The 13696-nt window shown below is 39.8% G+C and overlaps 2 protein-coding genes across 4 annotated transcripts in view; one reads left to right on the forward strand and one right to left on the reverse strand.

Moving 5' to 3' along the window:
* cep295 (centrosomal protein 295) overlaps window positions 1–4167 on the forward strand; it is a 22171-nt gene extending 18004 nt beyond the window's left edge. For all 3 annotated transcript variants that reach the window (XM_033630793.2, XM_033630794.2, XM_033630795.2), the window contains 7 exons: window positions 112–605; window positions 875–1003; window positions 1089–1149; window positions 1781–2122; window positions 3037–3133; window positions 3804–3903; window positions 4044–4167. In XM_033630793.2, coding sequence (XP_033486684.2) covers window positions 112–605; window positions 875–1003; window positions 1089–1149; window positions 1781–2122; window positions 3037–3133; window positions 3804–3903; window positions 4044–4082 — 1262 coding nt within the window. In that variant the 3' untranslated portion in view covers window positions 4083–4167. The remainder of the gene's footprint in view (window positions 1–111; window positions 606–874; window positions 1004–1088; window positions 1150–1780; window positions 2123–3036; window positions 3134–3803; window positions 3904–4043) is intronic.
* Window positions 3906–12910, reverse strand: ech1 (enoyl CoA hydratase 1, peroxisomal). Its single transcript, XM_033630796.2, has 10 exons — window positions 12540–12910; window positions 11095–11263; window positions 10779–10867; window positions 10574–10698; window positions 10079–10127; window positions 9734–9798; window positions 9277–9347; window positions 5857–5928; window positions 4896–5046; window positions 3906–4788 (listed from the first exon to the last, which is right to left on the reverse strand). Exons 1-10 carry the CDS (start codon window positions 12574–12576, stop codon window positions 4684–4686), a joined length of 933 nt encoding a protein of 310 aa, XP_033486687.1. The 5' UTR covers window positions 12577–12910; the 3' UTR covers window positions 3906–4683.
* Window positions 12911–13696: the final 786 nt, after the last annotated feature.

Raw genomic sequence — 13696 nt, forward strand, 5'->3', positions numbered from 1 at the left:
ATACCGTGACAGTTCGGTATGAATACACAAACCATAACAGCTGTAGTGTGCATGTATTTTTCTGACTTCCTTAGGAACTTAACAGTGTTTTATGTTTATCACCATCTTTAGTGTTTCCAGGCTCAGAGTCATTCCATCTGCTGCTAGCTGAGGTCACCCACAATGAAACAGTAGACCCCTCCATGACCTTTCACCTGCCTGAACACAATGTGCCTACCTCCCCTGACGGACAGCCAGCCAGTGGGGAACCCAGTGTTTCCACACCAAGCCACACTGATGCTTCTATCGAGTCTGAACCATCACCTGAGCGCCTCAGAACGGAGGAGTCGTCTCGCTGCATCACAGCTTCCCCTGCCTTACCCGACTCTTTCACCCAGCTCATCACATCACAGAACCATCCTGATGAATCTGCTCTCATGATGTCTCCCATGAGAGCAGAGGTGGAGCTAACAGCTCTGAGTCTGTCAAATTTAACCATGTGTGATGATGCACCTACTGTGGGCACCTTGCAGCCAGAAGAAGCGGATGCCGATAGAAACTGTGTTTCTGAAAGGAGAAATTCAATCCCACTTGGTGACCTCTGTCCTGTCTCCAATAAGATATTGGTATGATTTTGTTTTTTTGTTGCATCATCTTTCAGACATTAACCGACCATTGCAGTGCTTACAAAGACAACACCTGCCTATTTAGAGCACTGCATTGTTCTGTCACACTTAAACTGCAGGTTGACTTGTAGAGTCAAAGGTCACAGTTTGTTTTGGAAAATGACTCCTTTATAATGTTTTTAAACCTTATTGGCAGCTTTTACCTATTTCTATAACTCACGTGTGTCACTGGCTGAGTTGTGTACTTGTTATATCTTCCTGCCAAATAGGAAGCTGCCAGTGAGAAGGGGATCCTGGAACAGTCAGAGATAACACTAGTGAGCCTGACAGACACAACACTGCAAGACCAAGAAATAACCATCACTGAGGAACAGGGACAGAAAGGCCACGAGACAGAGGTGACTGTCTATACATGTTTTTGACTTTTTGATTTCAGTGGCAGGCGTCTTAATGATCTCTGAACACAAATCTTGTCTTTTCTAGGGGTCAGAATCCTCGATGTCACTGGATGAGACTCCAGAGGACAAGAAACAAACACCTCCAGGTAAAACCGCAACAGTTACAGACTAAATATATCTGAGATATAACACTGTTGGGAGTGCTGCATGTGTGAGATACCTGAATTGTGGGGAAACATGTTTCTGACTTAAAGGTGTGCTATGCAGGAAGTGTCGGCTGTTTCTAGTGAAAGTGAAAGCCAATTCCAGATTCACTAGTTTTTGAACAAACTTTGTCCGCTTGGCATTTCGCTTCACTATATTTATGTTTTTATTCAGCGCTATGATTTTCATAGCTTCCTCTCAGATAGCTTGCTGCTTACAGGCTGGCACCTGGTTGCTACCTTTTTATAAAGTCTTGACCTTCCCTAACCACCGTGGGGGTACACACCCATAAAGGTTTTGAGGACAGAAAATATGAAAATACAGGCAGAGGGAAGAGCCTCTGCAGAATAATACACCACCACACCCTTCTAGTGGCTCATAAGTGATGATTGAGAGGTATTACTTCTGTATTAGTCTGTACATTGTTTTGTAGGAAAATCCTGAATTGTATCCCTTTTAAAGATGAATGTGATCAGGAACAAAGGAGTAATAATTAACAAACTTCTTTTTGCATCTTTTTTTAGTCATTTAGTCAGTAACATTGTAAACTTTTGAAAAAATGTCCCTCGCTAGATTCAGCGATGCTCCTGGAGTTTCAGTGGGGTCCCAGCAGAGACCTACAGGAGGTCCACCAGCAGAAACGCAGAGCACTGCTCCAGAGATCGTCCCGTAGGGTGGAGGAAATCAAGGCCACAGGGGCTTTTGCTAAGATTCAACCTAAGATCCAAGCTCCATCTGAAGCAAGAGAGCAGTCTAAAGCTCAGGACTCTCAACCTGTCACCTGTGGGGCAAAGATGAAGTCAGAATCTCAACACAAGACTAATGCCAAGTCAAAGGAGGAGCAGGCTGAGCCACATCAGACCACTGAGAAATCTGGATTCACCAAGCAGAAAAAGGCCCAGCTTCCCCCTCCAGGTATCTCAACTTAATATAATTTGACACATTAAGTCACTTTAAATATTGTGAGCACTACATTTGTTTCATGGATGGTGAAAAATAACCATACAGGCCCACAAGTTAGAGCTGTTTGTGAGGCACCTTGCTAAAATAATTATATCACTAAATTGTAAATGAAACTTACAAAATGATGCACTTTAATGCAACTACATGGCCATCTAGTGTTACTGCATCATGCCAAATTGTTTTGCCATGAATTTAGTAACTATTTCTAAACATTTGAAATGTAGCATTGAAGTGTTTGTCAGTTACAAGGTTGTTCAGTAAATCAGACACTGATGGTGCTGTACTGTACCTTTTTATATCGTCTTTTTTGTTTTTGTCTGCCAAAATGTTTTGTGCTGGTCAGGGTGCACGTGGCTGAAAAATATTTCAAAGTGGTACACTGACAAAATGTTCTATCTAAGGCAGTGGTTCTCAAACTCATTTCCAACATTTTTGTCTCCTGGTGGACATTTTCTACCTAACGCACAACTTTAAATTGTATTTTTTGATTAAAACTAGTCCCAAAGTCAGAATTATCCCGGCCATTCACCTCCCTGATGGACTTTAATCTGATGAGTTGCACTTTTCTTAGCCACCTACAGAACATCAGTAGTCTCTGTACAGCTGAAAAATCTAATCATTTTTAAAATATTATTTCTGTAGACTACTACAGAGCCCCCCAGGGTCATATAGCAGAAAAAAATATCGAGGTGGAAATCTGTGTGTACAGATTAAACTAAAGGAGAAAAAAAATCTTTGGAGTGTGTGTGGTCAAGTTGCCTTCATGGAAGTGATAATTTGATACGGACATCTGACCTTTAGAATGGAAAGGGTGCTGGGATTGGGAATTCATTCATTTCATAATTATTATTATTATTATTATTCAGTGAGCGATTCCAGGCTGAAAAAGTTGGATGAGGTGAAGACCTGCACACCAGAGCAAAGGAAACGGGATGTTTTTGAGATGCACCAAAGAACTCAGAGGTAATACTTGAATATTATAAGCTTTTAAGTGCTGCACCATCTACTGTGGAGTAAATGTTTATCTTTGGAAAGACTTTTGAGCATTTATTCCATATGCTTCATGTCAGATGGCAGTTTCTTCCACTGTTGAACTAAAGTAAAGCTGGTCATATGCTGTACGATTTGAGCCTGTGTCTGACCCAAATTTTGAGCTGCAGGACCCATTTCAGAGTCAGTGATTTCAGCTTTGTTCTGCATTATCTGCTGTGTAGTGTACACCATCTGCTCCCTACCAGTGTCTAACATTTGGAGGAATTTGTGATGTCAGAAATTCTGGTTGAAACTTGTTGGGTAAAAATATGACTAGTTGCTGAAAGAATTAACAGTAAGAGTTTTTGTTCAACTAGACAGACAGAATGTCTGACTAGTATTGTCAAAGACCAAACTAGTAGAGTAAACTGATGTCTGATATCAAAGATGTGGAATAAATGCTCCAACAGCTTTCCCTACATGAACACCTATCACCACCCCTACACAATACTCCTACCAATCAAATCAGATGTTTTTTTTTTCTTACAATATAATTTAATTGGTTGAACCTGAATTGATTACTGGCATTAAATCTAAAAGATGTGGCATTCCCAAAACAATGATGCAGCATATGTGTGTGTGTGCCATCGTGTTCCTGCAGACTGTACGAGCAGCTGGAGGAGGTGAAACATCAGAAAGCCATCAGGAACAGACAGGAAGCTTTTGCAAAGAACAAACTGAAGGCCAAAGAGTTCCACAAGGTAAACACTAGAATTATTTGTGTTTATTTGAGAAAATGTTTTTAAACATAATGTGCTTATTACAGAACTGCAAGCAACAAAATATCTTGTTTTGGTTGCCTGAAGTTGATTCCAGAATATTTTCTCACATCTCTTCACAGAAAACCTTACAGAAACTTCGTGCCAAGCAGAATCTGTAGTGAGTCTGAATGTGTTCTAGTTATGCTTTTGTACATTTAAGTTATTTTGTAAAGATTTAATAATAAAGCATTTTAAGTTATTTGAATCCACGTTTGGCATCTTTGTTGCAAAATTACTTGACAAAATAACAGGTTACTATGGATCACAGTCAGCGCTAACTGTCAGTTGAGTTTCTTTAATAAGAAAACATTCATGAAGTCGATGACAGAATTACCAAACTGGCTGTTACTGCTTTACTGCGATGAGCTGAGAGTCACTTCTTATTAGCTTGTAAGACGTCACCCAGGGGAGGAAGTTAGCCCGACTTTAGTTATGATTCTGACCTCACACATAGATGACTTTTTAATTCCTCAGTTTAAATGGAAAGAACAGTATCCTGTTATCAAAACTGTTTTGGAGGCTTTTCCAGGCAAACAGTAATATAGATCTTGACATAATATTTCCAGTAGTGGACTCAAGCCATCTTTATTAAGTCACATTATGTCATCGTCAAATGGCCACAGATGGCTAGATAGCTTAAAAAGACAAAGTCACACGTGGTTCCCATGGAAGGCCACAATGGAGGAGTAAACAGCAGCTTTTGTGTTGTGTATTTGAGGTTTAGAGTTTGGAGAAAGCTACCGTCTTGGGACTCTTCTTCTCCATGGAGGCCTGAGCTGATTTCATCACATCATGAGTCTGAAGCATGCTCATGTTCCAGGTGGCCTGGGAATGATCAACAAGGTATTCAATTGACTAATTGCAGCTGACAAAAGAAGCATGCTCAGAAAAATCCTCAATTATTTTTTATGTTATTTCAAAGGTGGTCTCACCATGTAGTCCAGTCCCTCTGCTACACTGTGGTCTCTGGAATAGATTAGGTTGACTTTGGTGCCCTGCACAGCTACAGGGCTGCGACCAGCGATCTCCCCGGCCATCTCCAGAGCTCCAGCCATCATGGCCTCCTTATCTGCAAACACTCGGCTGGGGAGGAAATGTGGGAAAATTTAAGATGAAATACTGAAAGGGTAACTGTAGTATTTTCCAACCTGGACCCCATTTTCATGTTTTGTGTCTATGTGACTAATGAGAACAACAGGTTCTGAAATGAGTCCAGTATTGAGAGTGAAAAGGGCTGCAATGTCACCATTTGGGCATGTTTGCACCGTTAGTTTATGTCCACTGAAAGTGTTTGTTTTTGCCAAAAAAACAAACACACACACACACTGTTATTTTAAGTGTCTGACAACATTATAGAAATCCTACAGAGAAACCTTTTTGTTTAACAAGAAACAGCCCCTGAAGTGCTATCGCCAAACCTGCCAGACTCCTGAGTGGGAGTTTGAAACTGAAGAACACAGATTAGACCCCAGATGGAGCTCATCTTGCACCACTCATGTATTTCAGTAAAGAGCCCCTGTGTTAACGAGAACAAACCTGTAGCCACTTTTTAGCTGTGGGGGTCTGTATCACAAAGCAGGTCCAACGTGTTTACTGAGTCCAATATTAATGATCCTGCATAACCAGTTTGTTTTTGTATATGATATAACATCCAGAAGTTTGCCTGAAGATTTCTGGTTAATCCACTAAAAATATCACTACACTGCATCCTCTCCTCCTCCTCGAATCAATTTAGCATTTAGGTGATGCTGATGATCCATGTCAGAATCAACAATGACAAAATTAAAACAGCCTGGTATCTGTCTTTGGCCCAGGTTCAGTGAAACTATTTAACACTTTTTAATGTGAGACAACACAGACATATGTGTATGATTCTGTAGAGGATGTGTTTACCTGACCAGTCCGCTGCTCTTTGCTTCATCAGCATACATCTTCCTGGCAGTCAGTGCCAACTCGTTCACTAGGCTGGAGAAAGAGGGAGAGATCATACCCATGCCAGATTGCCTCAGCTGCAAAAACAGGCCAATAGTCCTGATGGTGGCGCTACAGCAAGCCTCTAAAGTTCAAAATTTTGAAAATTCACAACAAATGAACCATATGTGCTACAGATTTAAACGTATCTCCTCCCACAATTTTTGCTCAATTGACACCAAACTTGCTACAGAGCATCTTCAGACTGTCCTACACAAACTACGTTTCTCAGATTTTTGATTTATCGAAAATTGAGCCTACAGTGCATCAAAATGTTTGACTGTAAACATATACGTGCAAATTCTTGCTAAATACATTTTCAATGTTCATTAAAAAAATGACAATATTTTGGAGTCATGGTAGATGATGTTTGGAAAATATCAGAATTTTATCTCTATTTTGAATTTTGCTCTCATGCGAACAATTGGAGTCAATGCAAAAATGGCAGTTTTAAACATCAGTTTTTCACTTATGGAGCCAATAAATCATTGTTACAAACAAATTACCAACATCTCCATGCTGTCTAGATGCAATTTGTGTATTTTCGGATTTTTGTCTTAATAATTGAATTTTTGACAGCCGTTTGAAATCTGCCTTTACACACTAACAGCTGCTGTCTTGCACACAGGTGACTGGCTTAGTCAATTTGTGAAGCTACATGTGACATTTCTGTTTGCCAATTAGCTCAGTGAGATAGAGGATGGTTCTTGGTGTTGAAGATTGTGAGTTCAAGCCTCAGCTTGTGCAACATTTCCATATGAGAAATCTACCCAAACTTTTCATAAAGGTCCAGTCCCATGCCAGATGTCCTCAACTGGAAACACAAGACAATAGTCCTGATGGTGGCGCTACAGCAAGCCTCTAAATTTCAAAACTTTGAAAATTCATAACAAATCAACCATATGTGCTACAGCTTTGGAACTTTCACTTTGAAATTTGCTTTTCCATGGCATGGATGGCAACTGTCTGGCATCCTGATGCTTGGCCTAGTCAATTTGTGAAGCCACACATGAATTGTCACTTGCCAGTTAGCTCAGTGAGATAGAAGACGGACCTCAGTCTCAGAAGTTGAGCGTTCAAGCCTCAGCTAAGGCAGAACGGACATTCTAATGTGAAAGTCCTATGTTCAGGCATCATGCTATGTGGATTACAGACTACCAAGGTTAAAATAGTTATGATCCAGGCAGTTTTGCGGAGAGACAAATACTCTTTATCTTCTTTATCTTTAACTTCTCCCTGTTATCCCTTGTCTCTTTTCCCTGTTTATTTGGCTTAGCTATCAGTCAATATGCAGAGTCTATCCAATAGCTACTTTTACATTTTAAAAAATGTTTTCATCTTTGTCACCATGGATAATATTTAGCTTTAAGCTAGATCAGGCCAGTTTGTTCATAATTGCTAGCAGTTAATGTTATTCTTACTTTCTTGTTCTTGAGTTTTTTCTTTCCTTTGTATATTATGAGTCTGATCACTTCAGCCACTCATCCACAATTTGAAGGGCATGCCATAATTATATGATGTAACTTCTATGTTGTGATATGCTTTGTTTTAGTGTGTGTGTTGCTCAGAATTGCCTAATTTTGCCTAAAATTGCCCGGCCCCGACCATTGCTGCGCAGCAGCTATAATTTGGTCGTTGTTATTTGATGACGTCTGTAACTTTAAATGCTTAGCACACTACATCACATGTATTTCTATATACAGTACAGGCCAAAAGTTTGGACACACCTTCTCATTCAATGCGTTTTCTTTATTTTCATGACTATTTACATTGTAGATTCTCACTGAAGGCATCAAAACTATGAATGAACACATGTGGAGTTACGTACTTAACAAAAAAAGGTGAAATAACTGAAAACATGTTTTATATTCTAGTTTCTTCAAAATAGCCACCCTTTGCTCTGATTACTGCTTTGCACACTCTTGGCATTCTCTCGATGAACTTCAAGAGGTAGTCACCTGAAATGGTTTCCACTTCACAGGTGTGCCTTATCAGGGTTAATTAGTGGAATTTCATGCTTTATCAATGGGGTTGGGACCATCAGTTGTGTTGTGCAGAAGTCAGGTTAATACACAGCCGACAGCCCTATTGGACAACTGTTAAAATTCATATTATGGCAAGAACCAATCAGCTAACTAAAGAAAAACGAGTGGCCATCATTACTTTAAGAAATGAAGGTCAGTCAGTCCGGAAAATTGCAAAAACTTTAAATGTGTCCCCAAGGGGAGTCGCAAAAACCATCAAGCGCTACAATGAAACTGGCACACATGAGGACCGACCCAGGAAAGGAAGACCAAGAGTCACCTCTGCTTCTGAGGATAAGTTCATCCGAGTCACCAGCCTCAGAAATCGCAAGTTAACAGCAGCTCAGATCAGAGACCAGATGAATGCCACACAGAGTTCTAGCAGCAGACCCATCTCTAGAACAACTGTTAAGAGGAGACTGCGCGAATCAGGCCTTCATGGTCAAACAGCTGCTAGGAAATCACTGCTAAGGAGAGGCAACAAGCAGAAGAGATTTGTTTGGGCCAAGAAACACAAGGAATGGACATTAGACCAGTGGAAATCTGTGCTTTGGTCTGATGAGTCCAAATTTGAGATCTTTGGTTCCAACCGCCGTGTCTTTGTGAGACGCAGAAAAGGTGAACGGATGGATTCCACATGCCTGGTTCCCACTGTGAAGCATGGAGGAGGAGGTGTGGGGGTGTTTTGCTGGTGACACTGTTGGGGATTTATTCAAAATTGAAGGCACACTGAACCAGCATGGCTACCACAGCATCCTGCAGCGACATGCCATCCCATCCGGTTTGCGTTTAGTTGGACGATCATTTATTTTTCAACAGGACAATGACCCCAAACACACCTCCAGGCTGTGTAAGGGCTATTTGACCAAGAAGGAGAGTGATGGAGTGCTGCGGCAGATGACCTGGCCTCCACAGTCACCGGACCTGAACCCAATCGAGATGATTTGGGGTGAGCTGGACCGCAGAGTGAAGGCAAAGGGGCCAACAAGTGCTAAACACCTCTGGGAACTCCTTCAAGACTGTTGGAAAACCATTTCAGGTGACTACCTCTTGAAGCTCATGGAGAGAATGCCAAGAGTGTGCAAAGCAGTAATCAGAGCAAAGGGTGGCTATTTTGAAGAAACTAGAATATAAAACATGTTTTCAGTTATTTCACCTTTTTTTGTTAAGTACATAACTCCACATGTGTTCATTCATAGTTTTGATGCCTTCAGTGAGAATCTACAATGTAAATAGTCATGAAAATAAAGAAAACGCATTGAATGAGAAGGTGTGTCCAAACTTTTGGCCTGTACTGTATAGCCTGTAGCCGGTTTACCTGCGGCTGCCGATGACTTTGGGAAGTCTCTGGAGAGTTCCAACATCTGCTGCAAGTCCAACATCAACTTCCTGTAAAGTCGACCGATAAGACAGACACCGGGTCAAGATCATTCACAAGTATTGCATCAGAACATGACCTGCAGCCTCCGATACAACACGGATACAATCTACTCTGGTCCTTCCTACAAAATACAATGTTTGCCGATGCTTTATAACTTAAAATGCTATATACTTATTTCTATTTTTATATTTTAAAAAAACCCATTTCATTTAAATTCAATAATTAGTTTGTTTTACATGGGGGCCCAAAACTGACAAAAACAAATATAACCAGCTTATTTCATTTTTTTCTTTTATCATAATTATTCATCTGTCTCCTATTTTTTTCAAGCAATATTCCTCATTTACGTCACCACATTTCCAAATTATGAAAATTAGTTGGGACGTGTACGTACCTTTACCTGGAACCAGGCGTCCTGGGTACACAGACGAATGTCACAGGCTGTGATCAGATCAACACCTGTGGCAGAGCACAACATCCACAGTGAACATGAAGGTGTGTGAACTCACTAAAGCTTTTCACAAGTTTTTTTTCTCTACCAGTTTAAGTTACACACCGTCCTCTGATACAATGTTTGCAGCACACCGGGCTTACTAATTTGAAGTGACTACATACTGTAGTGATACAGAAAGAAGTAACTGATGTATAAACCCACAAATCTCACATTGTGATACGGGCCCCTGGTCTTTACAATCTGAATTTATGGCTGTGCTATGATAGTGTGATGATGATGTCCTACCTCCGCCAACACAGGCTCCGTGGATGGCCACCAGAACAGGCTTTGGACACTACAAGAAGAAAACAATAATCAATAATGTTACAGGAACATAAACTGATAACCCAATATTTTCAATGTTGTCCAAATACATAATCATGTCTGTGACCAGTCCAATCTTGTAATTCCTCAATGTGATAAACACAACCGCTCTTCGGGTATGACCAGAGGTACAAGTATTCAGATCCTTTACTTAAGTAAAAGTACTGAGACCACACTGTGAAAACATTCTGCAGGGTAAAATTACTGTTTCTGACAAAAGGAGTCTGGTGGCTTTGAAGAGAGGTTCAACAGGGCGGCAGCAAAATATATTTTAGCAACCTGAGAAAAAGCCCATCTAAAAAAATCAGTATCATCTGGTGTTTCCTCTGTAGACAGAGCAACTAGCGGGGGTTAAAGGTTATATGATGTCACATTTCTTAAATAAAATTACAGATTTGAACACATTATGAAGCTGACCTTCTCTATGACGGAGAACGTCTCTTGATATTTGGTGATAATTTTTCTCAGGTTCCAGGACATTCTGGCCGTGTCGTCACCCTCAGGTTGGAGTACGTCACTGGCCATGTCCATCAGGTCAATACCTGGACAGCAACACAGCACAGATGACGATACTTTACTATGACGATACAGTCAAAAAGAATGCAAACAGCCCGATACCCACCAGCTGTGAAGATCTTCCCGGCTCCAGACACCACCACCACTCTGCAGTCAGGGTCTGCAGCTATCGCATTAAAGCAATCCACCATCTCACTGAGAGAAAAATGCCAAACATCCTGATCAGTGTTGGATTAACTGTTATAGAAATACATGTATACAAGTGCTTCAATCCTGAATTCCAGTGGTTTACTATTGATTATCAGTTAAATGTTAGTTCCTTTAATATATTTCTTGTGATTTCAGGACAAACTGTTGCTTTATGAAGGAGACTTGCTTTGTTTTGTATGATTTTGGACATACTGATTTAAACAGGTTCTTGCCTCCAGAAAGCTTTGTTCATGGCGTTGCGTTTCTCCGGGCGGTGCAGCTCCACATGTGTGATGGATTCTGCTGGGTGACTGATGGCCAGGGTGGTGTAAGGAGAGGAGGTGCCTCCTGAAGACGACATGGCCCTGACCACAGCCTGACTGGGCAGCCAGGACCTCCCGTCTGAGAGGACAGAGACAGAATGACATGAACGACACCACCCAATCCTCTGAGGATGACAAACTGTAACAGTAACTTTAGATTTGACAGAATGAGACATTTGAAGAACACGTGAGGGAAGTTTTTTGCTATTTTGTGGGGTTTGGACAGATTTTTAAAAATTCAGTTAAAGAAATTATCAATAACAATCCTGTAGTGTTTTCCTTCCACTGCAATAAAAACAGACTATCCTGTAAAAGAATCTAAAAATACCGATTTTTTCATTCATTTAGTCGACATACATGAAGTACAAAGTGTCACACAGGGGAAATAGCAGCACAAGAAAGTTGTATGGTAGCAAACAGAAGGTGCGGCAACACTGAGTAGTTATCTGTTAGTTGATCCACATAAAATTAATTTTGATGATCAATAAATCCTTAAAATTGTTTTTCAGACCAAAGAATCATAACTTCTAGCTTCTCAATTTGTGAGCATATAATGCTTTTATTGCTCCTCTGTTTGATAAACAATTTTAGGTTTTTAACTAGTGGAAAACAAGCCATTTAACAACATCTCCTTGGGCTTTTGCAAACTGGGATTTTTACCATTTTCTAATGTTTAATACACTCCTGTAACCTCTGCAAAAGTGCAATACATCTTTTTTTTTATTCAGAATTCAGGTTATTTCCCAGCCCTATCTGTCTGTCTACATGCACATAAAAAACACCTGTGTATGTAGACTAATTTATTATACCAGACAATGAATAACAGATGTACGTAATCCATGTGATGTCATTTCCACCTCAGCAAGATCTGCAATGTTGCACCGCTAGACTCATTAATTCATTGCACATGCACAGCTGTTTGCACAATGCACAAATTACATGCATGGCCTTAAAATTATAATGTATACTGCCATTGATTTACATTAACTCAGTCGTTCTGCTTATTCATCACATTTCATGGACTTAACTATTCATCGAGGAAAATAATCCGCATGGTAGCTGTTCCTGAACATACATATTACTTGATGAATAAAGTATTAAAGCTTCAGAGATGAGTTCGGCAACACAGCACAGCATGTTGCTTGCAAACTAATGCTGGTGACCTTTCACCTACAGAGCCCTCCTGAGCTTTTTAACACAGTTAAATATTAATAATGATGTATCTACAAAGTAGCACGAGCTAACACAGCTGTGAAGCTGACATCAGATGCATTGTAAGGTTTCTTAATCTTAATCACATTTTCATTAATTACAAAACACACAGCAAAAGAGCAAAACAAAGCACTGTCACTTACATTTGGTGAGGAATGACCGGGCAATCATTGACAACATCGCCCTTTGGACGTTGCAGACTATTCAGTGATCGGTATAACGTCAGCAGAGAGAACTACAGTAATTCACCTGTCTCACCTGTCTCTTCTCTGTGCTGTTGAATAACGTTAGCATGCAGCTAAAGTGATGCTAGCCAATGCTAACTAGTTATAAACTTCTTTGGTGCTAATACTAGCTTCGCGCCAACAAACTTACAAAAAACTAAAACACAGTACCAAAAGTTAGGCTGCAGGGGGAAGCCTGGCAAATATAATAAAAGTGTATGCTATGAATAAAACGTTCATGACCCACTTTAACCCCTCCTTTACTCACTTTACTCAACCTCTATTCTAATTAGCCTGATACGGTGGCCGACGAGGCTCAAACGCGAGAGCCAAACCCAGATCATCACCGCTGGAGGATGTATCACAGCCTGGTGTGATGTGGTCACATACTCCAAAATGTTTATACTACAAGTTGGAGGGCAGAAATTTTGAGAATTGATTTTGAAATGTCTAAACTGCTTCATGAATTGAATCCATTAATGAATATTGTTTAACTAATACATAATTTCACAGCGCATGGCTCCACCTTGTGGAATAATACCATTACATGATAAAAATACCTTATTGGTTTGAGACAAAGGTTTGATGTGTTGTTGGTATAATGAATGCGCATGGGCATATCATACCGTTCAATTCATTTATTAAAGTATTTGATATTGACCTACTATATACTATGATTTTTTAATGAACTGACACTTTGACATATTAAACACTGATTTTTTAAATGAAATTATCTTTATGACGTACCATACTATTGACTGTTTTTGCCTAAATTTTACGACATACTACACTAGACCTTTCTTTAAAAAAAAAACATCTTAATGACATACTATGCTGATTTTTATAAAATGTTGAAATGTTGACACCTTTTTATGACACACTAAACTGTGACTTTTAGGGGAAATATTATGACGCACTATACTGACTTTGTATACATTTTTTAAACAACTTATCTATGATAAACTATACTTTTTAAAACTAAATCTTTATGACTTAATACACTGATTTTTTTTTTCTTTAACACACTGTTGTTTTTTCTTATACTATACTGAAATTTTTACTTTTTAATGCCATAG

This window comes from Epinephelus lanceolatus, chromosome 4 (assembly GCF_041903045.1).
Source record: "Epinephelus lanceolatus isolate andai-2023 chromosome 4, ASM4190304v1, whole genome shotgun sequence".
Classification (NCBI taxonomy): domain Eukaryota; kingdom Metazoa; phylum Chordata; class Actinopteri; order Perciformes; family Serranidae; genus Epinephelus; species Epinephelus lanceolatus.

What these genes read in the sequence shown, in the direction of transcription:
- ech1 (XM_033630796.2), bottom strand. Translation starts at nt 12,576, where the DNA reads ATGTTGTCAATGATTGCCCGGTCATTCCTCACCAAAT. An exon ending in CCGGTCATTCCTCACCAAAT is followed by an intron (nt 11,264 to 12,539) that starts GTAAGTGACAGT and finishes CTGTCCTCTCAG; the next exon opens with ACGGGAGGTCCTGGCTGCCC. An exon ending in CAGAGGGACTGGACTACATG is followed by an intron (nt 4,789 to 4,895) that starts GTGAGACCACCT and finishes GATCATTCCCAG; the next exon opens with GCCACCTGGAACATGAGCAT.